The sequence below is a fragment of the Squalius cephalus genome (assembly GCF_949319135.1).
Source record: "Squalius cephalus genome assembly, chromosome: 16".
In the NCBI taxonomy this organism is placed as follows: domain Eukaryota; kingdom Metazoa; phylum Chordata; class Actinopteri; order Cypriniformes; family Leuciscidae; genus Squalius; species Squalius cephalus.
The window spans coordinates 16765626-16789995 of NC_137137.1; the positions used below are offsets into that span (position 1 = coordinate 16765626).

The window sequence follows — 24370 nt, forward strand, 5'->3', positions numbered from 1 at the left end:
TGCATTAAAATATCCACACACACACACACACACACACACACACACACACACACACAAAAAAACACTAAAACAGTGTTATATATTTTGTTGACTTTTGTACTTACATTATTCCAAATGTTTTCAACAATGTTTAAATCCAGAGAAATTTGCAATTTTAACCAATGACATGGCCCGTGTCATTGCGTCGCCTGTCAGTGGAGTCATGTCCCCACAATCAGCTTTCGGTAGAAACAATGGAAACACAGTGTGCTTTCTGAAAAAATCTGATGTTTCAATCAAAGCCGACGATCTCAGGTAGTGTAGCATTCCACAACTGTTTGTTTTGCATATTCGTGATGCTCTGTCATATCCCCATAGGGTGTTGAAGTGAAAACGACAACTCCCATGATTCCACACTCCATTCACTGTCATCAAGCTACGTCTTTGTTATTGTTTTGAATGAGCCAGCAGTGAAACAAAGCCTTTAAATGCAGTTATTATTTTGAATTAGCTTTCATTTTTTATTTTCTGTTTCCATTTTGATTTAAGTTTAAAAATAAAAAGTTTGTAACATATGTATTTGTCATTTCTATTTTTCTGTTTTTAATTTTATTAAAATTTTAGTTTTAGTCATTTTAGTAGGCTACTTCAACTTTAAATTTTTATATTTCAGTTAATGGATCAGTCGAAAAGAAATGAAGGTTTTAGAGGAAAACATTCTGCGCCACAGTGCATCGCAGAACTAGTGCAAGATAGTGCACTTGTGGTTAAAAAATGATCGATTGTTTCGATCTTGTTTTAACTTATTTCCATAGAATTCAAGGAAAATGCTGTAACTATTTTGAGTGAAGAGTTAGGTGCATCATGGCTAGTTTGCTATCAGCTGGTCTGATCTTTAGGCATTATAAACCAATGCACACATTTGTTGTTAATTGTCACCATAATTAACTTTATGGTTTATTTTATTGAATTGTTTGTATATGAAGTTAAATACAGTAACCCCTCAAGTTGATTTCTCTTTAAGGTAGGCCTTCGTACTGTATAAATTAATTTTAAAAAGCCCATTTTGATTGATTTATTTGTTCGTTTGTTTGTTTTTGCGACCTTTCTATTTTGTCACTTGTTATGCTCAACCTAATGCTGAACAATGCTAAAAAATAAAAATAAATAAAAATTCGATCCGTTTTTAAACAGGAACTCTCACTGCAAGTCAATGCGCAGGTCGGACCGTGATTACAGACACACCAGCATATTGTCCCTTAGTGAAATATTGCGTTTTTTATTACAAACTGGACGACAGATATCACTCTGCAAGTCACGGTTTAAAGGAATACTTCATCTAAGAGCTCGTATTTCGTAAATTGTAAGTTGTCTTTAATTTGTGTGTATAAGCTTCGAAATGAATACATGGCGCTTGCAGAGTAGTGCCAAACCGCTCTGTATTGACAGCGAAAATGACAGCACATGTGTCTCTAAAATCAACGTTCTGATCTGTCTAACATGGTGAAATATAATATATGTCCGATTTATATTCAGCCCACCCTGAGTAATCTTATCACTGAAGAATGAATGTCCTGTCATATGCATTTATATAATATAAAACCCTCATTTAATCTGAACTCCAATTTGTGTTTCTAGATTTTCATTATTTTAAAAGATCTCAGTAATGGAAGAAGAGGATGAATGTCCGGAGTTAGTTCCCATCAAGGAGAAGCCCACTGGACCCACGGCTCAGATACCTGTTACCATCATCACTGGATACTTGGGTCAGCTTTTAAGCAGTAACCATGTCTGTCACTCCAAAGTGCATTGATAAAGCATACCAAACATTTAATTTTTTTACTTAAAAATATGATTCTTCTATAGTATTAAAGGGAAAATGCACAATAATATGCAAATACAGGTTATTATATCCTTAAGCAGAAGAAACTACAATTTTACTCCAAGTGGTTTAACTTTATTTTTCTCTTTTCCATATACAGGTGCAGGAAAGACGACACTTTTGAACTACATATTAACAGAACAACATAATAAACGAATAGCTGTCATACTTAATGAATTTGGTGAAGGTAAGTTATAAAATGAGCAAAGAAATAAGCGATCAAAAGACCTCTAGCGTTGTTCTTATGCTTAGATTTTCTGACAGTCCCTCTGGATTTTTCACTGTCATGACCAGAAGAGGGCAACAAATTCATTCCCTATTTCCTCAAACAGTGCAGTATAGGAGGACCTTAACCCAAAAATAAACATTTTGTCATCATTTACTCACCCTCATGTTGTTCCAAACCTTTATGGGTTTCTTTCTTATGTTGAGCACGGAAGAAGATCATTTAAAGGTCCCGTATTATGCCCCTTTTCACAAGATGTAAAATAAGTCTCTGATGTCCCCAGAGTGTGTATGTGAAGTTTCAGCTCAAAATACCCAACAGATCATTTTTTACAGCATGTTTAAATTGTCATTTTTTGGGGCACAGAAAAACGCGCTGTTTTAGTGTGTGCCCTTTAAATGCAAATGAGGTGCTGCTGGACGACACAGGGGGCGGAGCTTCATGAGCTCGCGCTCAGTCTGTCAGGACAATTTCAGCTCACGGAATGATGATAATATCAGAAACTCTCAGTAACGGCGTTCATTTCGAGTCGGACAGTAATGCCTACAGAGTCAGAGTGCTGTATAGAGATGAAACAGGTATAGTTTAGTAGTTTAATTACGGTTATAACGTATTTGTCATCTGCTTGTAGGCTATGTATCCATTATTTATTAATAGCCTACAAGTCTGCTGTCTGAATGATGATCAAACATATACTGATGAGTTTAATAAAGTTTATTGTACATCACACAAAAGATGAAACGTCAGTTTTACTTCAGAAAATCACCGTAAGAGCTGAGTAAACAGTAAGTTATAAGAAGTGCGCAAGTAGCCAGTAGAGTTGAGGGAGCATTCCTGTGGGCGGAGGTTAGTCAAAAAACGGTTCTAGTGACGTCATTAATGAAGGAAGTAGAGGGATGTAGTCCAAACGAGCCGTTCACTGTAGTCGACTTCTGTTAAATAAAATATCTCGCTTGGCATTGAACTTTGAGCTTTATCATTTTACAGATATTATTTATGCTCTAACAGCAACATTACACACTAACTAAAGTTTGAAACATGGGATCACGAAGAACGGGACCTTTAAAGAATGTTGGTAACCAAATAGTTGACAGTAGCAATTGACTTCCATAGAAGGAAAAAAATACTATTACATTACATATAATATTATATACACATACAATACATATTTTACCATAATTTCATGATGGTAATATTCATGAACATGCATCAAAAGTGCACAGATTATTGTAATGTGGGTCTGCTTTGCACATAAGCTCGACTCTGTGCTGTGTTGTCCTGCAGGCAGTGCTCTGGAGAAGTCTCTAGCTGTGAGTCAAGCAGGAGAGCTCTACGAGGAGTGGTTGGAGCTGAGGAACGGCTGCCTGTGCTGCTCTGTAAAGTACGCCCTTTCAAATACTGGGACGAATTGTCTATAAAGTATATGGGTGAATGTAGTGTGTGTGTGTTTCCTGTAGTTGTGTGAAGAATAAATATAGTTCCATCTGGGCCACACAACTATTGTTGGATTTTAAGATGGATTAACTGGAAACCCACTATTTCTGCTTGCCTGTTACATTCCAGTGACTAAAGAACTGTTGTCCTTGTTGAAACTCTTCAGTTTGTTTGTTTGATTCGTTCAAAATTGAGTTTAAAAAGAAATACTGGTTAACCTAGGATTTTTTATTGTGTGACAATTTCTTATTTAGGGTCATGAACAAAAACAAAGTTTTGACACTTTGGGTGTTGTGAAATGAGGGTACAATATTTTTGACGATTTTGATGTTCGCAGGTCAACTTGACCCGCAATTTCGTGGTTAACCGCAGCTACACAGACCCAATATACACTCACCTAAAGGATTATTAGGAACACCTTTTCAATTTCTCATTAATGCAATTATCTAATCAACCAATCACATGGCAGTTGCTTCAATGCATTTAGGGGTGTGGTCCTGGTCAAGACAATCTCCTGAACTCCAAACTGAATGTCAGAATGGGAAAGAAAGGTGATTTATGCAATTTTGAGCGTGGCATGGTTGTTGGTGCCAGACGGGCCGGTCTGAGTATTTCACAATCTGCTCAATTACTGGGATTTTCACGCACAACCATTTCTAGGGTTTACAAAGAATGGTGTGAAAAGGGAAAAACATCCAGTATGCGGCAGTCCTGTGGGCGAAAATGCCTTGTTGATGCTAGAGGTCAGAGGAGAATGGGCCGACTGATTCAAGCTGATAAAAGAGCAACTTTGACTGAAATAACCACTCGTTACAACCGAGGTATGCAGCAAAGCATTTGTGAAGCCACAACACGCACAACCTTGAGGCGGATGGGCTACAACAGCAGAAGACCCCACCGGGTACCACTCATCTCCACTACAAATAGGAAAAAGAGGCTACAATTTGCACGAGCTCACCAAAATTGGACAGTTGAAGACTGGAAAAATGTTGCCTGGTCTGATAAGTCTCGATTTCTGTTGAGACATTCAGATGGTAGAGTCAGAATTTGGCGTAAACAGAATGAGAACATAGATCCATCATGCCTTGTTACCACTGTGCAGGCTGGTGGTGGTGGTGTAATGGTGTGGGGGATGTTTTCTTGGCACACTTTAGGCCCCTTAGTGCCAATTGGGCATCGTTTAAATGCCACGGCCTACCTGAGCATTGTTTCTGACCATGTCCATCCCTTTATGACCACCATGTACCCATCCTCTGATGGCTACTTCCAGCAGGATAATGCACCATGTCACAAAGCTCAAATCATTTCAAATTGGTTTCTTGAACATGACAATGAGTTCACTGTACTAAAATGGCCCCCACAGTCACCAGATCTCAACCCAATAGAGCATCTTTGGGATGTGGTGGAACGGGAGCTTCGTGCCCTGGATGTGCATCCCACAAATTTCCATCAACTGCAAGATGCTATCCTATCAATATGGGCCAACATTTCTAAAGAATGCTTTCAGCACCTTGTTGAATCAATGCCACGTAGAATTAAGGCAGTTCTGAAGGCGAAAGGGGGTCAAACACAGTATTAGTATGGTGTTCCTAATAATCCTTTAGGTGAGTGTATAATAAAAAAGAAAAAAAAAAAAGTTTTTTTTTGTCAGTTTCTCAACTACCCTCTTAGGTTATTTAAATTTACATTATCCAAAGAAATGTACACTGCGTTGACGGCGTAGATTTTTATCAGTTCAAGAATGTTAATATCTCTTTTTACCTATTATTATTTTATTTATTTTTTTCACAATGTGATTTTTCTCTCTCCAGGAATTGTATTTAATCCAATTAGGGTCAATTTGACCTGCAACATAAAAATCGTACCCATAATTCAAACATAAAACTGGTTTTAATTACCAATCATTTTGAAAACATTATATAACTACTGCTGTGTAATGGAAAATAATGAACACGTACACTAATGTTCAGAAGTTTGGGGTCAATAAGAGTTTTTTTGAATAAATGTATGAAGAAGACTTTATTTAGCAAGGATACGTTAAATTGATAAGTGACAGTAAAGACATTTCTAATGTTACAAAAGATTTCTATTTCAAATAAATGCTTTTTTCTTTTCAAACTTTCTATTTATCAGTCAATCCTGGAAAACTTACTTGACCATCAAATCGACATATTAGAAGGATTTCTGAAGGATCATGTGACACTGAAGCATTTTACAATATATTAAAATAAAAAGCAGTTTTTAATTTAAAAAAAAAATTTAATTTACTATTTACAAACTTTTGAACCATAGTGTACAATTGCATATGTTAAATTATGTCAGATAATACATTATCAACCCTTTCTTTTACAGAGACAATGGTTTAAAAGCTATTGAAAATCTAATGGAGAAGAAAGGAAAGTTTGACTACATCCTTCTAGAGACCACCGGATTGGCAGATCCAGGTATTTTATGTGCATCAGCAGACACTTATTTGTAACATAACAAATCTCCTTGTTATGATAGCTAATGCATCCATTGGCCAGCTTGCTCAAATGTTGTTAGCTTTTGTATGGGAGAGTTATATATGTTACATCCATGTTTGTTTACACAGATGTTTCAATTATGCAATATTTTATGGCTTAGATTTAATTAAATTAAATTGTAAGGAGTTCCTCACTAGACGCAATCAACCTGGTCTTAGTCCTCACTAGCATTTAGCTTTTAAATGTAACTTTTACTTTGCAAGACAATTTAGGCATCTTTGTGTATAGGGATTTTTCTCATACATAGCAAAAAGCACTATAACGTAATTGAGAGTAAAACTGAGATCAATGGAAAGGCAGGAAGAGTCAGCATCTCTGTAGCCAGACTGTGTACATGAGTGATAGATGTCAAGGGCCAGTGGCGTGCAGGACCCTCAGAGCCCAGACACAAGCCCCTCTTCACTGCTCTGCACTGTCATTGGCTGAGACAGGCCTGTCACTCCTGGGGGCCTCAGGGGGATAAGCCCCTCCCCTTCGTCAGAAGATGCTTGTGGGCTGAATGGTTGATGTTCCTGGTGTCTTTCAAGAACATTGCCTTCATTATACTTCTATCAAATATTTATAGAGCTTTCTTATTCTACCTTGACAGTTTGACAAAACTCCATTATGTGAACAAGATGGCCTCAAATTGTAACATGAAACTGTGAAATAACTTTTACAGGAAAAGTTGGAAACATGGAAACAAACAAAATTTACCTTGTAGTTAAAATTTTTGAAGCCATCCATAAAATTTAGTCACGCATTTTAAAGCACATATCTACACCCTAAACCCATATGAATTGTGAGTTTTAAGGCAAAATGTGTTCAATAACTTGATGAACACTGCAAAACCTATGCTAAAATAAAGCATAGTATATAACCCAATTCATTTTTTTGCCACACCTTTCAAAGGTGAGTGCCATGAAACTATATTTTGCATAATTTTAGTAGAATTATGTGATTTCCCATTGTATATTTACAGTGAATAGTAAAATAATTATAACTAATTTTTTTAGATTATATATTAAAAATCTATATAAATGTGATTTATATAAATGTTAATTAATTTATTTATGTTTTCCAAACCAGGAGCAGTTGCTTCCATGTTCTGGGTTGATGCAGAATTAGGGAGTGATGTCTACCTGGATGGTAAATAACTAACGAATAAATGTTGCCTCAGATAAAGTCATTAATGATGTGCCTGTCAATATAATGCAGTGTCCTCATCTCCCACATAGGCATTGTAACGGTTATAGATGCTAAATATGCAATGCAGGTAAGTTGCTGATCCACACACTAAATTATTTCTGCAAACTGATATTTTGAAACTTGTATTATTCTTAGCAATACACAGATTGAATTGATGCACACTTGAATTCTATGCAACTTGTGTTGTTGGCAACCATAAACAGCCAACACTAGTGAACTATTTTACCTATAAAAGTGTTTGTTCACCCAAAAATTCTGTCATCATTTACTCACCCTCATGTCATTCCAAACCCGTAAGACTTTCGTTTATCTTCGGAACACAAATTAAGATATTTTTAAAGCTGCGGTCCGTAACTTTATTTGTGTTCAGCATTTACAAAAATTATATAATAAGCGAGTACATCATGAATCAATTTTCCTAACCGTGTTTTTGTCTTATCCTGAATTACTGCAGTACACCTATAATAAGTGTTTATATTCTGACTATTTTAGACGGTTCGGGTCATACCGCTGCGGAGTAGCCCAGTACCTGCGAGAGAAGTAGCTCTGGCTACAATGTTCTTCTGCAAGACGCATGAAGTTCTGTTTATTAACCGCTAGAGCGCCAAAAGTTACAGACTGCAGCTTTAATGAAATCTGAGCAATTTGTGTCCCTCTATTGACAGTCTACGCAACTTCCACTTTGATGCTTCAAAAAGTTCATAAAGAGATCATAAAACTAATCCATATGAAGGGAGCGGTTTAGTCCATATTTTCTGAAGAGACACGATCGCTTTAGATGATGAACAGATTGAATTTAGGGTTTTATTCACATAAAAACATTCATCAATGCAACCATCATTTGTGGTAAACGGAAGCTCAATCGGGCTTGCTTGACGTGCGAGAACCAATGAGGTTCATTCTCATGTTACGCGGCACGTTTGAGCTTCAGCAAGAACCAATGAGGTTCATTCTCATGTTACGTGGCACGTTTGAGCTTCAGCAAGAACCAATGAGGTTCATTCTCATGTTACGCGGCACGTTTGAGCTTCAGCAAGAACCAATGAGGTTCATTCTCGTGTTACGCAGCACGTTTGAGCTTCAGCAAGAACCAATGAGGTTCATTCTCGTGTTACGCAGCACGTTTGAGCTTCTGCAAGAACCAATCAGGTTCATTCTCATGTTATGCAGCACTATTGAGCTTCAGCAAGAACAAATTAGGTTTGTTCTCATATATCAAGCAGATTTGGATGAGCGTTTTTTACGTTCGCTGATCAATGTTTATATGTGAATAAATTTGAGCCTAAAGCCTAAATTTGATTTGTTCGTCATATAAAGCGATTGAGTCTCTTCAGAAAATTTAGACCATTTAAACCATTCAATTCATATGGATTAGTTTTACGATCTCTTTATTAACTTTAAAACGTCAAAGTGGTAGATGTGTTGCTGTCAATGGAGGGACAGAAAGCTCTCAGATTTCATCCAAAATATCTTCATTTGTGTTCAGAAGAGGAATGAAAGTCTTATGGGTTTGGAATGACATGAGGGAGAGTAATTAATGACAGAGTTTTTGGGTGAAATAACCCTTTTAGAATTATTTCTTCCGATTAATATTATCTATAAAGTTAACTATTTATTGCACATTGGCAAACTGGCATAACATATATTTTACATTCTAAAAAATGCAATAAGCCATTTAATACAATTTTACCTTAAAGGTTAAAGAGGTCTTAATCAGTCATCAATCTTTGTTTTAATTGAAGACATAACAAGCCTTTTATGTTTTATGTATATAAGATGTATATAAGATAATATAAAAATATAATAGGGATGTACCATTATTACAGTTCTAGCCAAAATTAATATTATTTGTTTGTTTATTTTGTTTGGTTATGGGTGATAACTGATACATTTCTGATATAAAAATTCTATACTATTTTGCCTAAATAAATTAGAAAACACTAAAACTTACATTTAAAAAAATGCATCTAGTAAAATCAGTGTAAATAAAAAATGGATACATTTTAAGAAAGATAAAAACCTTTTAATTTTATTTTATATTTTAATAAACATAAAAGTAAACATTTTAAGAATCAGCACTACAATGGTTGAAAAAAAAATGTGTTTGATAAAAGAGACATTAAATGATCCAGTTAAGAAGTCACTTTAAAAGGTTTGATATTTTAAATATTAAAAAGTTTGATTCTTTTTTATTATTTTTCATTATTTGGTCTAAACAGTCCAAAATACCAACTTTGGGAATCAACTATATAAATGTATTACACACTGTTTATGAGCTCAACTTTGCATTTGTTGATCTTTTTTTGCGCACACACACGTAAACACACACACACACACGTACACATAGTGTGTGTATATATATATATAAATAAATTCAAAGCTGGCCTTGTAAGTGTTGTGTAATACATTTATACAGAGTTTATCTCTTTGCTTCAAATATTTTGTTACTGGAAGGCATTATGTTTCCAGAAAAAAACATTTATTTTAAATTTAATCTTTAAGTATCGTATCCCACTGAAAAATCTCCCCCCTTGCCGTTCCTCTTCACACTTCAGGCCGGGAGCAGGACAGTGGTACTGACACCTGGGTAATAGGCTGTCATTTAGTGGTGTCAGTCTTGGCAAGTCAGTCTTTTTATTGCAGAGGTGGCACCTCTCGACACTGCGGCCCTCTGGGGTTCTGTGAGCGCCTGTTGAGGTGAAGACAGGGGAGGGCTTGATAGAAACCGAAGAAATAATGGATATCAGGGCAAATCACTCTAATGGGCCTGTCACCCTTTGTCCTGCTCTTTCATTGTCACTTGATATATTCATACATATAAGAGATACTTTAGGGTTTGGGGGGCTCAGGTGAGGTGTCTTCTCTCAGGGTTTGACTTGCAGAGACATGCCCATCAAGTGCCCTTGTTTTCATTGATCTCTGCCAGTCGGTTTGAAAAATGTGCAGACAGATGACGAGGCTTGTCTCGCTCCCAGAGCTCAATGTTATTACATATTGAACACAGACATTGAGACATCCCTCCTTCCAGTCAGCAGAGACGACTGGCAGCACGCAGAATGACATAAATAGGATTGTTTTCAATAAGCAAACTGTTCAGAAGTTATAATATCCTGGAAATTGGATTTCTTTTAGTGAGTTTGCCTCTTGTAATCGCAAACTTGTCAGTTTGCTCATCTGCTCGGATGTTAAAGACATATTGTCAGATAGGAAGCTGTACAGAACAGAAGTGTTAAGCCTACAGGACCTTATGAGATATTAAATGTTCTTATCATTCTATTAGATATTATAAATGATATAATTCCAACTCTGAATTCTGATTGCACAAGTTGCATTCAAGCTGCTATAAAAAAAAGCCAATATTACACACCTGTGACTGCATATCTTCACTTGAATATTATATGCATCAACTTGTGTTGCTTGACAGCTATAAACAGATTACACTACTGAACTTTTTTTAACTATTAAGAATTATTTGTTTTGATTAATATTATCTAGAAGATTAACTGTTTATTACACATTGGCATTTAATTTACCTTCTAAAAGCAATAAGCCACTCAATGCAATTTTACCTTGGTTAAAGAGGTCTTAATCAGTCCATAAAAATACATCAAGCTTTATATGAAGATACATTTGTGATATTAAAATTGCATACTATTTTGTCTAAATAAATTAGAAATAAAAAACTAAAATTTACAAGTGAATTTAGACATCACAACATTATAATGTGCACTATGAAAAAGGGATATTCATTGTAAAATTTGATAAACATGACATTTTAGAATGTTATTATATAATTGAAAAAATGATATTCAGCTGAGAACCAATAAGGTGCTAATCACTGAAATAATTGAGCATCACTGAAATATAATCAAAATAAAAAATAAATTTATACGACAAAAAACTATTATGAAGGTTTGTTGTTGTAACAGTTGTTTTGTATGTGTTATGTAATCATTCTGTCATTTTCTATTTGTCTTCTAGCATCTAACAGAAGAAAAGCCAGAGGGTCTTATCAATGAAGCTGCCAGGTAAACCCTTATTTGATTCATTAATATCCTCCAGAGACTTTTGTCCTCTCTAGAGGACATTATTTTAGTGAATTTCTCTGAGACCATACATGTCACAGGTTTAAAGAGCACATTCAGGGCTTTGCGGGGATACCAAATGTTTGGAGGTTTGACCATGACCACTCCTCCTCCTTGGTCTTTAAAAATGACTGACATTGACTGAATGTCTGAATCTAGCACTCTTGTGCAAATATGATATAATTTTGTAATTATCTGTTAAATCTGACTAATTTTCAGATTGTTTGTTGTAAATGAACATCTCGGGAAAACATCATGGGGTTTCAAGTTAAAATATGACTCTCTGTTACGAAACAGGGCATTGATTTCATACACTGTAGAGGACTTAGATCATGTTTATCAGGCATTCTGGGGAGACACAACAAATGAATAGGGAAAGAAAATATATATCAACATTCCTATGAAATATGAGATATTCTTATGAAAAAGCTGCCAAGTTATTACGCCCATTATTACACTTCTTTTTTCATTGCATGTTGCCACAAGAACACATTAATATGCAAATTAGATGTACAGATACATTGTATAGAATGGGAATACCATTTATGTCCACGTTTACACTTATATTGTATAAACTAACAAATCATTCTGTTATATCTTTCATAACATAGTTGATAATTGTCTTTATACAAAGTTTGGTTAAAAAATAGCCTTAAACCTAAAAAATTGATTGGCGAATGGAAAAACAACATTGTTTTTGCCTAAAGTGTCTTCATCCCTGGTGAGGACATACTAGCATAAAATATTAATAAAATATTTATTGATTTATTTTCAAAAAGGTTTCTTATTATCCAAACAATGTAATAAAAAAAATTAAAAAAACATTAAAAAAAGCTAAATTCACAAAACCTTTGTTTCTGGGTCTCAGGATGGTGTTCGCCGAAAAAAGTTTAAAGTCTTCATCATTACAATAAATTACTCATTATGCATCATACAGTTCTATAAGAATCCTGAAGCCATTTTTTTCCCCCATCACACCCAGATTTTTATGAGCACCTCTTGTGTGGTCTTTCAAAATACTATTTGTGACTGTTATCTCTATTAAACATTACAGCTGGTGCTAATGTTTGTGCAAAAACATATCCGATTCCATCCCAGCTCCCTCCACCTCACCTGCTGCGGTCGGGGTGTTTTTGTTGGGGTTCGGAGGCATGTCGGAATGCTCACAAGTGTCAGAGGCCATAAAAAACGCTTCTGCTCTCTGTTTATGTTTTCCTACCACGCAAAATGGTGGCGCCTTTTGAGTATGGCACGAACCATGCCACCCACACACGACTCAACAACAGGCAGGGGGATGGATGAAACACAACAAAGACTGTTTGCACACTTACACACACACATTTAGATACAAAGGGAGAGTGGGACATTGAACACGAGCAATAAAGAGAGTGACAAAAGAGAGAGAATGGGACGAGGTGTTCTCGTACTGTATTGTTCTATTGATGTGTTATACGACTGTAATCACACATACTTGCGTACAGCAACTGTAGATGCACATAGAAGCAATTTGCTTTTTATGACGATTAATCCATATGCGACCCTCTGAGGTGTCGTCTGCCTTTGTCGCATGCACATTTAGGAAAGATGGGCAGCATTTATCAGGTGATTGTGAATGGTGCTGAATTCTGCTTTCTTTTTTTAGGCAGATAGCTCTCGCTGATCTGACCATCATCAATAAGACCGATCTAGTGAATGCGACTGAGCTGCTGCAGCTCAGAGATACAGTGAGGTGAGAACTGTCAACCTTTATATTCCTATAGGTTCTTATTAGGGATGCACTGATTATAAAATTCTGGCTGATAATGATTTTTACCGATAAATGGCCGATATTAATTTTTTTTTTATAAAAAATGACAAAACCAAAATCAATCATTTTAAATGCTACATGTCAATCCAGGCATCATACCGATATAATGCACAGTGTTTTTAAAGATTAACTTTTAGTCAAAGGTATAGTACTAGTTCTACACTACTGGTCAAAAGTTTGTAATAATTAAAGTTTTTTTTATGTTTTTCAAAATAAATCTCTAATGCTCACAAAGGCTGCAACTATTTGATCAAAAATGCAGTAAAAACAGAATTATTTTGAAATATTATTACATTTTGTATATGTTGTAAAATGTCATTTATTGCTAAAGCTGAATTTTCAGCATCATTACTCCAGACTTCAGGGTCACATGTAATCACATTATTACATTTTATGTAATAAAACGTTTTTTTTTAAACAGCAATTATTTGAAATAAAACTATCTTTAAATAAATGTATTTTCTGTCACTTGAATCAATTTAATGCATCTTTGTTACATTTTTTTTTTTTTTTTTTTTTTTTTTTTTTTACTTACCCCAAACTTGTAAATGGTAGTGTATCACGGTTTCCACAAAAATATTAAGCAGCACAACTGTTTTCAGTGTTGATAAAAATGAGCATCAAATCAGCATATCAGAATGATTTCTGAAGGATCATGTGATATTGAAGACTGGCGTAATGAAGCTGAAAATTCAGCTTTGACATCACAGGAATACTTTATATTTTATAAAATTATATATATTATATATTAAATATATTAAAACAGAAAATAGATAAATTACATTTTAATAATACTTAAAAAAATATTGTTTGATCAAATAAATACATTTTTGGTGAGCATAAGAGACTACTTCAGAAAAACATTTTAAAATGTTTAATTTGTCCAAACTTTTGACCACCAGTGTATGTTATTCAGTTGATTCTGGTGTCTGTCTTTAATATGTCATGAATGTTTTTGTGGTGAAGACACCACAACATTTTTATTAATTACAAGTGGTGCTTGCTTAGGCATGTTACTTTTGCTTAAAGATTTGAACCCCCTTACTCAAAGTATTAAACGTTGCAATGTACTATTACTTTTTAAGCAATTTTCTTATGATTTTTGCATGGTGAACAATCAAATGGGCAAAAAAAAAAATCAGAAACTTGCTTTTAAGGAGGAACCCTATTCATATCTATGTACCAGAATATGAAAATGAGTAAAAACCATTCAGAATACCTTGACAACCAAACATAATATAACATCTTGGCATTGTAATGTTGACCTCTGCTCTTCTTACATTTGCTTCAGAAAATGTAAAAAGTCTAGTTGTAATGATACTAGTACTTGTTTACTGAGTTTTTCTTTACATGTGCTCTGTCTTCTTCATTATAGATCAATAAATGGGCTCGTAAAGATTTTGGAGACACAAAAATCCAGGTGAGGCGATATGCAGGAACCACCAACACAAAACATGCACTTTATTCGGATCCATGATAAAAATGGTATACGTATTGTACTTAGGGTGACCACCTGCTAATAAGCCCAAGGGGGGACAAGGGGTATGTTTCTGAGGGACAATGTGGGACACTGCCTGGCGCGGCGGTGCCCCCACCCCACGGGCAGACTCACTGATAGTGGTTTACCCATTTCTAGCACATACCACCTTACATGGTAATAATGCCCTATTCCCCTAAACATGAGTAATTGCTGATGTATGCTCATGAATAGGCCAACCAATGTGTATTTTTTTTCTAAATAAAGATTCATAATATTTTGAACATTCAATGAATTGACAGATGTACTTCCACTTAAGATTTACTATTTAATTTTATTTATTTTTCATTACAATTTATTCACTTTAAATAAATTATAATATAAAATTATAGGATTAACAGGAATTGTAGTTGCTCAACACCACAGGAACAGTAAAAAAAAAAAGTATTTAAAAAAAATACGATTGACATCGTATTCCCCTCCATGTCCGATTGAGAAGGACGTTTTGCAAAGGTCACAAAAAGCCCTCTCGGTATCCCCCTCAACACCTTTCAGCCACAAATATTCATTTTCCCAGTCTTTCTTGTACCCACACCTTCTCTTTTTAATTGATGATGACGGTGCCTCTCAGTCTCTTTCTCGAATTTTTCGAATTGGAAAGCGCGCATCTAAAAGTTCCTTCCTTCCCAGTGTGTCTGGTATGCGCGTGCGTGCGCTGTCATGACAACAACGAAAAAGTTGACAACAACCTAGTCAGCAGTTCAACTGAGGGGTGGGTGTGGCAACAATAGCGTGCTGAAATGTCAAGTAATGTTCGTTTGTCTGCTTGGGGCTCGAGGATATAGAGCGACCAACTTTATTTTGAGCAAGCATAGATTATGCGTGACACGGTCTCAATTTGCGGGACGCATGAATTGGGCTTCAAACGCTGTGCGCGCACGCGCTACGCGGGACGGGTGGTCACCCTAATTGTACTGTGTTTTAAGCTGTTTCAAACTTTCTGCATGCATGCAACAAATTTCTGTCAAAACATTTAAATCAGTTAGATTTTAAGACCTGTAATCTTATATGTACACTACTGTAAAAAAAAACACAAATTTGTTTTTTAATGTTTTGAAAGAAGTCTCTTATGCTCACTAAGGCTTAAAAATAACAGTAAAAACAGTAATATTTTGAAATATTATTACAATTTATAATAACTGTTTTCTATTTTAATATAATTTAAAATGTAATTTATTCCAGTGATTTTCAGCACCATTACTCTTCAGCGTCACATAATCCTTCAGAATTAATTCTAATATGCTGATTTGGTGCTCAGGAGATATTTCTTATTAGCAATGTTGTAAACAGTTTTGCTGCTTAATTATTACAATTATTTATAAAAAAAAAAGATTGAAAATAGTATTTTTTGTAAAAATGTGAACATTTGCTGTTTACTGTAATTTCTGATCAATTTATTGTATCCTTGCTGAATAAAATTAATTTAAAATAAAATCTTACTGACCCTAAACTTGAACAGTAGTGTATGTTCAATCAATTTAATAAAATGCCCAAAGAAGAAAAAAGTTTTTCAGCAGTTTTTAGGCTTAAGGCACTCTTTATCTTCTTATCTATTAATGATATCAAAGACAGACAAAATATTTATAAATAAATATGAATTAAGTGTATTTTCCTTTCTCATAGGGTTGATCTGTCTCAAGTATTAGATTTACATTCTTTTGATACCAAAGATGGCACAAGGTAAGTGTTTTTTGAAGAATAACAATTACAGTACTTAATTCTTACTGAAAGCATAATGGCGATTCTGTTCACCAGTATTTTTTCCCAGAGGATTTTGTTCATCCGACGAAGATCAAACACTCCATTATCTCATGCTAATGTTGATGACTTACACAAAAACAAAAAATGAAACACCCAGTTTAAGAGTAATTACAGTGAGACAGACTAAATGTAAATGACTCTGCCCAGCTGCAGAGGATTATAGCCGGTGTCTGCAGTAAAGGTACAGAAGCACTTCCACACAGACTGCCTTTCAGCCCCGACTGTGGCCCATTTGCCCCCCTGAGCACAGGCTGCTTGTCTGGGATGACCCCCCTCTGGTCCGCTGTGTGGTACTCACAGCCCGACGAATAATCCACAGAGCTACGTTTGCCCTCCCCGAGGGGTCAGAGCCCGCTCTCCCGCTCCCTCGCGCGATTTCTTCTTCTTTCTTTCTGCATTAAGCTCAATCTTACTGTTACTAAACCCAAAAGCTCCTCCGCATCACACCAGCAGCAGGATTAGGGGCTGGCCCGTCAGTGTAGTCAAACCCTTTGAAAGGTTTTAGCTAAGACTGTACATCTGTCTGATGCATTTGTGTATGTAAGAGAATGTTGTTTATTGAAGGTATTTGACATCAATCAATGTACTCGTTTCACATTTAAATGTCTTGAAATCTTGTGTCCTGCAGGTTAGCTGAAATGCTGCAGCTGGTCAAAACAAGCCAACCACATCTAGACAAGGTGAAGATGACTTGTTTTATGACATTTTGAATTAGCATATAGGAAAAAACAATCCAGCTTCTCTTTCTACATGGAGGTTTTGTTTAATGTTAAATGAACCAAACTCTCCATAGGAGCTCTTATCATTGGATGGGTCACTTTCCCGCATCCACCCAGTCGGTCCCACCTTCCCCCTTCAGAGCCAAACTTCACTGCTCTTTTCATGTAAATGAGAGCCCTGTTTTCTCTTGTTATTCCAAAGGAAAAAAGGAAGTGTAACTTTGTGTAACTTTTAGCACAGACAAACAATGGTTTAAGTATCTGTAAAGGGCCCATGTAACACCCCAGAGAACTACAGCAGAATGGGCGCTAAAGAAGTGTTTAAAACCAAGGGGAAATTCATTCAAGTTTTGTACTGATGTTGTTTAAGATTTTAAGGCTTTACTAGAAACAGAAATTATTAACATTTTTAAAATTAAAAAAAAATTCTGCTGCTGATTTTGTTGCCTTTTGTGGCATAAAATCCTCTTGATAGCACAACAATTGCAGCAATCTTACTCTATCGTTCAAACTTAAAAAAAAAGAAAAAAAAGAAATTAATACTTTTATTCATCAAGGATGCATTAAATTGTTAAAAAGTGACTGTAAAGACATTCATAATGTTACAAAAAGATTTCTATTATCTATTGTTCTTTCAAACCTCCCATTCATCAAATAATCCTGGGAAAAAATTGCATCACAGCACAACTGTTTTTACATTGATGATAATAATCAGCAAATCAGCATATTAGAATGATTTCTGGAGGATCATGTGACACTGAAGACTGGAGTGATGATGCTGATTTCAGCTTTGATGCTTTGATGATCACAGGAATAAATTACATTTTAAAATACATTCAAATAGAAAACAATTATTTTAAATTTCATAATATTTTGTTTCTTACTGGTGTCCACTCCAGACTTTTGAATCAAAGTGTACTGTACATTTGTGATCGTTTGAAAATGTTTGTGATGGGACAAGGGTTACGTATTTGCTTTATTTCAGAGTATGCTGACTGTAACATTTGAAGTACCTGGCAGTGTGTCAGAAGACCTATTAAATATATTCATTCAGGTACAAATGCATCATATAGAAGCATATAAATAAAACAAAATTAAATAAAATATTTACACCATAACAAAATGTCTTTAGAGAAATAAAAAAAAAACATTTTTTTTCTTCTGTAGAACCTCCTATGGGAGAAGATATTTAAGAACAAAGCAGGATTGGCAATGACAGTTATCCGGTTAAAGGTAAGGATACACTCATCTGTATGTTCTTTCATTATGTCAGCCACCGAAATGCCAAATAAGCATTGCTTTCAACAATATATCATGTACAAGCACTATAATATTCATCAAATCTGTTCTCGTTGTGGCAGGGGATCTTCTCCATCCAGCAAAAACAGAAGAAGGTGATGTTGCAGGGGGTCCATGAGCTTTATGAGCTGGAAGAGACTCCAGAGTTCTGGGCAGATCACGAGCCGAGACTCAACCAACTCGTCTTCATAGGTGAGAAGATGCCTATATGGAACTCTTTGTAAAATGCTAAATGCTTAAATCTACCCGTTGAACTTTTCTCATTGTTTATTACGTTTCATAAAAAATAACATTTACTCTCTTTTTTTCTTCAGGTCGAAATCTTGATGGCGAGATTCTGAAGAAAGAGTTCATTTCGGCCGTGTCAATAAAAGACAGCGTGGAGTAGATGATGTCTGACTGAAATTGTGGACAATCTACCAGGCCATGTAAAGAAACCATACAACACTAATAACCTCTATCTCATAAGACATCTGTGGAATCACTGAAAAATGCAGCTGTTTCTGTTTGCAACCCACATGGAGTTTGCAAATCCTGCAGCAGCTTAATAGGTGCTTATCATGCTCCATAATGTTTCAAAGTGTTCAAATCTGACACTTACGGACTTAAAAATCCTTTAAGCATCTCTATGCCACACTTCAAACCAGTAAAATTCACTGACATGTCTTAAACACATTGTAATTTATGTCACATCATTTTTCTCCAAATACATGTCTCCGAATGCATTATATTTTGGAACTGGCGAAAAACCCAGTCTGTATTTTAAGAGTATGACGTTATTTAAACAATTCATTTGGGTGATCAATTACTAATCATTTTACGTAGGCTTTTTCACAGTGTAAAGTGTAAAATAACAGTAACCGGTGAAATAAATGTAGTCTTGAGTTACATGGCTTGCTCTTCTAACGTGTTAAATTTGTCTTTTTTTCAATGTGAGAACCGTCTTTATAAGCACCCACTTAACACTTTCTGTGATGAGGCGAAAAATGGCTATTTAACAAACATTGGGAAAATTGGTTGGCAGAGGTTATTTTTTGTTGAGTGTGGAACACACATTATGATAACTAAGCAAAAGAAAGCTTAATGAGCTTATACATTGAATGTAAGCCGCTTTGGATGAAACATGCACTGTAAAAAATGATATGATCAATAAGTTATGACAACATGTGTTTTTACATTGCTTAACTCATCAAAATAAGTTCTACAAGATTCAGCTAATTTTTTTAAAGTCAGTTTAATGTAATGTAAGTTGAAATGACTTAAACATCCAAGTTGATTGTACTTAAAATTTTAAGGAAGCAATTTTTTAGTGTTTTGATTATTGCTTCACTAATGTATGCTGCTCTAATATGTTAGATATTATAAAATAATTTAGTAATGTGCTTGAAACTGAATATTTTAATACATTTTATCACACTATAAATTATTTGCTGATTTTTTTTTTTTTTTTTTCACACTTTGTGTTATTAGAAACCTTAATGTTCGGTACAAACACTATAAGATCAGTCTATGTCTTTGGATTTCTTATCAATGACAATGAGTGCTGTAAATAGTTAGTTTACACAACTTTCAAGTACTCATACATTTACATGCATCCACTTCCACGCCATCCACAGCTGAGGAAGTGGACGGTGGGCTCCAACCCTTTCATTTGCAATTGAGATGGCTGTGAACAGTTTTAACACATATCCGCGCACAAGAAGGTTTGCTTTGAGGATTGCTGCGCTCATTCATGCCCTCCAATAAAACTCGCTCCTGGCCTGTAGCCTAAAGCTGCGCCGTTTCCTTTTTGATTCTGATGTTGATAGGCTCGTTTACCGGCATTCTTCTTTCAATGCGGGGAGCCGGGCCATGGCCATTTTCATGGTCACACCACCTGCGGGTATCTTGAGGTGACAAACCAAACGAAACCCAGGGGGTATCGGGGGAAAATCAGTCTTTTAAACCGGTAGTTAGGCGTGGTGTGAAAAATCACCCTCACACATCCCAGCTCCCACTGTGCAAACTTGCTTCTGAATTGGAGAGGAATCCAGAAACATCGAATAACGTGTGCTGACGTAGGCTAGTAAAAGTTTCAATGACGTGACGCTCTTTTTTTGGTGCGGATTTAAAACGCAATTGATAAAAAAAACGTTGAAATCACAATTTGTGTAATAAGGATATTTTATTAGTTGAATTACAATTCGTGTTGATAGGCTACTTTTGTTTGATGTTTGAAATGGCGTAAAGAGCAATGCCAATTTGGTTCTTAAATTATCTTATCATATAGCCTAAGACAATGCATTAAAATAAGGATTTTTGTTGTTGTTTTAAGCATTGTTAAAGTTTAAAAACGAAGTCATTGTGGCATAACTAAGAAAAGCATTTTGTGCATGTAACAGAAAATGAGGCTCAAAACTTATAAACCTTCAGGCCAAACAACGTCAAAAATAGGATATTAAAATATATATTGTTGTATGTATATTGCATGTATGTTTGAAAATAATTGTTATTTTCTTTTTTTATTGTTTATTTTTTACACGTGACATTTAAAAAAATATAGCCTATATACCTAAGCGTTTGTTTCTTTCCATATGTGTTGGCATATGCGGTTTAAAGATCCATTATTTGTTAGTGCAGTTCATAGGCCTAATCGATTTAATATTTCAATACTTAAGTATAAATATTTTAATATTAAGGATAAAAATGTATTGAAATAAAAAAAGTTTTTCCTATAAAAGTAGGCTAATTAATAATATTGGCTATACACTTTTCTTGCTGTAGCCAATCAGATGCTCTAATGGGATGTTTAGGATCCACATCTCATACGCGAATTGTTTAAACAGGTCAAAGCCCCCCACACCTGCCTGCCTGTCCTGAATCCCTGCGGTGACACTCCACTCCTATTGGTCTGACCCTCGGCGGACCAAAGGCAGAATGCGTGTGGCCTCTCATAAATAGCCCTCATTTCTTTGAGTCCTGCAATCCGACCACAACCTTCACCAACCACGAGTCGCGTCCAGCACATTTGGGGTCTCCAACAATGACCCTTACCCAGGATTACGAAGAAGTGCCGTGTACCCCCGTCTCGTTTGAAGACGATGAAATAAACATCGTTGGAGGAGACCACAGTGATAGCGACCGAGAGTATTTCATCATGCCTTGCAGGGACCCCGATCACTCAGGGTCCGAGTCTTCAGGAGAGAGCGAGAGCAGCTTCTCCACCGCGTCCGCTCCAAAGCAAACCTCCTCCGTCAAGCCTCCGTATTCCTACATCGCCCTCATAACCATGGCCATCCTCCAGAGCCCAATGAAGAAGCTCACCCTCAGCGGCATCTGCGACTTCATCAGCAACAAGTTTCCCTACTACAAGGAGAAGTTCCCAGCGTGGCAGAACTCCATCAGACACAACTTATCACTCAACGACTGCTTCATCAAGATCCCGCGAGAACCTGGAAACCCGGGGAAAGGGAACTACTGGTCCCTGGACCCTGCGTCTGAGGACATGTTTGACAACGGCAGCTTTCTGCGCAGAAGAAAAAGATTCAAGAGGAACCAACCCGAGTTCACCAAAGACAACCTGATGCTCTACCACCACCCAACGTTAAGTTATCGAGCATATGGGCGACCTTACTGCGTTTCTGGGCCGGTGCCAGCCCAGGCTAATCCTATTGGATATTTGCCAGTGCCGGATGGCATCATGGTGCCCCCTCCATATTTCCAGTATCAGACTCTCAATATTAAGATCCACGAAGCTCCAGAAATCCAGCAAAGGCCCGAGCCCAAGACCCAGAAGTGTTCGTTCAGCATTGACAGCATCATGGCTAAATCAACGGCGTGTCCTCACAAAAACTCTCCTCATCATCTCACACCTGACTACAGTTATGCTTTTCCCAGGCCAACATCATGTGTGACTCCAAGTTTGGTACCTGTGCCACCAAGGACCCCTCTGCTCAAGACTGTTCCTTTCACAGAAACTCTGCGGATGGTGTATCCTCACTGTTGAACTGTCTGGGGGGAAAGAACTCTTGTCATTTTAAATAGGCTTGTAACATAAGATATTTCTGTCATTGCTCTTATATGATAGTTTTAATGTAAATAAATAAATGGTAATATATTTGCTAGTCCTGGAAAGTGGATGTATTAAAATGCCTGTTTAAATAAATCATCATTGTCACATTTCATTTTTGTGTTCTCATTATTCGTAGTTCTTCGGTTGCAATGATCTCGTCAAAGTTTTCAGAGTTAAATGAAATAGCCTAGTAAGTGCTCAGTCAATTACTTTGCCTGGCTTTTTTTTTTTTTTTTTTTTTTTTTTTCGCTTTTGGGAAAAGTTGTGAACGTTGAGTTGGGTAATGTAGCCTAAAGAACTGCATGAATGAATGCGCGTTCAATACTCATGTTACAGCGTGCATAATAGCCTACATTTCCCTCTGTCAATGCTTGCAAGACATTTTCTATCATTTTATGTCCACTAGATGGAGACTGAAGCTCGTGAAATCAGTCGCACTCAATGCATTGATTTCACAAGCATCCCCCTATTGAGACAGGTGTGCTTGATCGATTATTTCGATTGAAGTTTGGACACATTTGATTACTATTTTTAATGTTTTTGAAAGAAGTCTCATGCTCAACAAGCCTGCATTTATTTGGTAAAAAAAACATTAATATGTGAAATATTATCACAATTTAAAATAATGGTTTTATATTTTAATATAGCCTACCTTGAAGTATAATTTATTTCTGTGATGCAAATCTGAATTTTCATCAGCTATTACTCCAGTCTTCAGTGTCACATGATTCTTCAGAAATCTAAAACATTTATCAATGTTGGAAACAGTTGCGCTGCTTAACATTTTTTTGGAACCTGTAATCATTTCTCAGGGTTCATTGATGAATAAAAACTTTTTGAAAACAGCATTTATTCAAAATCGAAATCTTTTCTAACAGTATACATCTTATCACTTTTTATAAAATTTGCTGAATAAAAATATAAAGTTCTTTCAAAAAAAGAAAGAAAAAAATGTAGGCCTATATACTGACCCCAAACTTTTGAACGGTACAGTGTATATTGTTACAAAATATTTCTATTTTAAATAAACGCTGTTCTTTTTATTCATCAAAGAATTCTGATAAAACGTTTCACAGGTTGTTTCCAACATTGATAATAAATCATATTAGAATGATTTCTGAAGGATTATGTGATACTGAAGACTGGAGTAATGGCTTCTGGGAATTCTGCTTTGCATCACAGACATAAATTATATTTTTAAAGTAGCCTATATTAAAACAGAAAACCATTATTTTAAATTGTAATAATATTTCACAATATTTCATTTTTTTCTGCATTTTTGATCAAATAAATGCAGACTTGTTGAGCATAAGAGTCTTCTTTCAGAAACATTAAAAACACTAGGCCTAATGTTTCCAAACTTATGACCGGTACTGTATATAGTTATCACTTTGTCTATTAGCCTAATGCATTTTCAGCTCAAACAAACAGTTGTCACACTTTTCACTTCATATATTTATCACGGTAGATTTAGGCCTATTTTGAATATCTGCGTGAATAGGCCTTCATGCCTAACAATTATGAAACAAAATATGAACGCAAAAGGTAGAACACAAAATATCAAACCATCGTTTTGGCCAACAACAAAAAATATGAAACACGTGTGACAACATGCCCCAACCTGACTTTTATAACACATTTCAAACCTTTAAAATAACTAGTTGACTGTTGTTTGAATGTATTTCAGTGTGGAGCTGCGAAATATGATACAGAATATTTAGTCAGTTTAGTCTGAAGTAGGCCTACAGATTTCACAAAATGATTGTAACTGAAGAGTTTTTTTTTAATTAGATGTTTGAAACGCATTGCTATAGAAAACATAACTGGACTTTTGCCTCAAACATTTAGGCCTGAGAACCAGCTCTTGTGCCAACTAG

General features: G+C 35.7%; 2 protein-coding genes across 3 annotated transcripts; both read left to right on the forward strand.

Annotated features, from left to right (window-relative positions):
• Window positions 1-1194: 1194 nt before the first annotated feature.
• Window positions 1195-21342, forward strand: cbwd (COBW domain containing). 2 transcript variants are annotated; one of them, XM_079897869.1, is made up of 17 exons: window positions 1195-1342; window positions 1618-1745; window positions 1962-2048; window positions 3372-3468; window positions 5874-5965; window positions 7115-7174; window positions 7264-7301; window positions 11216-11262; window positions 12962-13048; window positions 14502-14546; window positions 16287-16343; window positions 17053-17104; window positions 18129-18197; window positions 18311-18376; window positions 18505-18634; window positions 18757-18870; window positions 21268-21342. In XM_079897869.1, exons 2-16 carry the CDS (start codon window positions 1646-1648, stop codon window positions 18828-18830), a joined length of 1101 nt encoding a protein of 366 aa, XP_079753995.1. In that variant the 5' UTR covers window positions 1195-1342; window positions 1618-1645; the 3' UTR covers window positions 18831-18870; window positions 21268-21342. The 2 variants fall into 2 exon arrangements, with proteins under 2 accessions (XP_079753995.1, XP_079753994.1); XM_079897868.1 differs by lacking the exon at window positions 21268-21342 and having other exon boundaries at window positions 18757-19857.
• foxd5 (forkhead box D5) lies at window positions 21329-22427 on the forward strand (the record flags this gene model as incomplete). The annotated part of the gene is made up of 1 exon (XM_079897870.1): window positions 21329-22427. The coding sequence occupies exon 1, from the start codon at window positions 21465-21467 to the stop codon at window positions 22425-22427; it is 963 nt and encodes a 320-aa protein (XP_079753996.1). The 5' UTR covers window positions 21329-21464.
• Between the last annotated feature and the right edge of the window lie 1943 nt (window positions 22428-24370).

What these genes read in the sequence shown, in the direction of transcription:
- cbwd (XM_079897869.1), top strand. Translation starts at nt 1,646, where the DNA reads ATGGAAGAAGAGGATGAATGTCCGGAGTTAGTTCCCATCAAGGAGAAG. An exon ending in CATCATCACTGGATACTTGG is followed by an intron (nt 1,746 to 1,961) that starts GTCAGCTTTTAA and finishes TTCCATATACAG; the next exon opens with GTGCAGGAAAGACGACACTT. An exon ending in TTGGAGACACAAAAATCCAG is followed by an intron (nt 14,547 to 16,286) that starts GTGAGGCGATAT and finishes CCTTTCTCATAG; the next exon opens with GGTTGATCTGTCTCAAGTAT.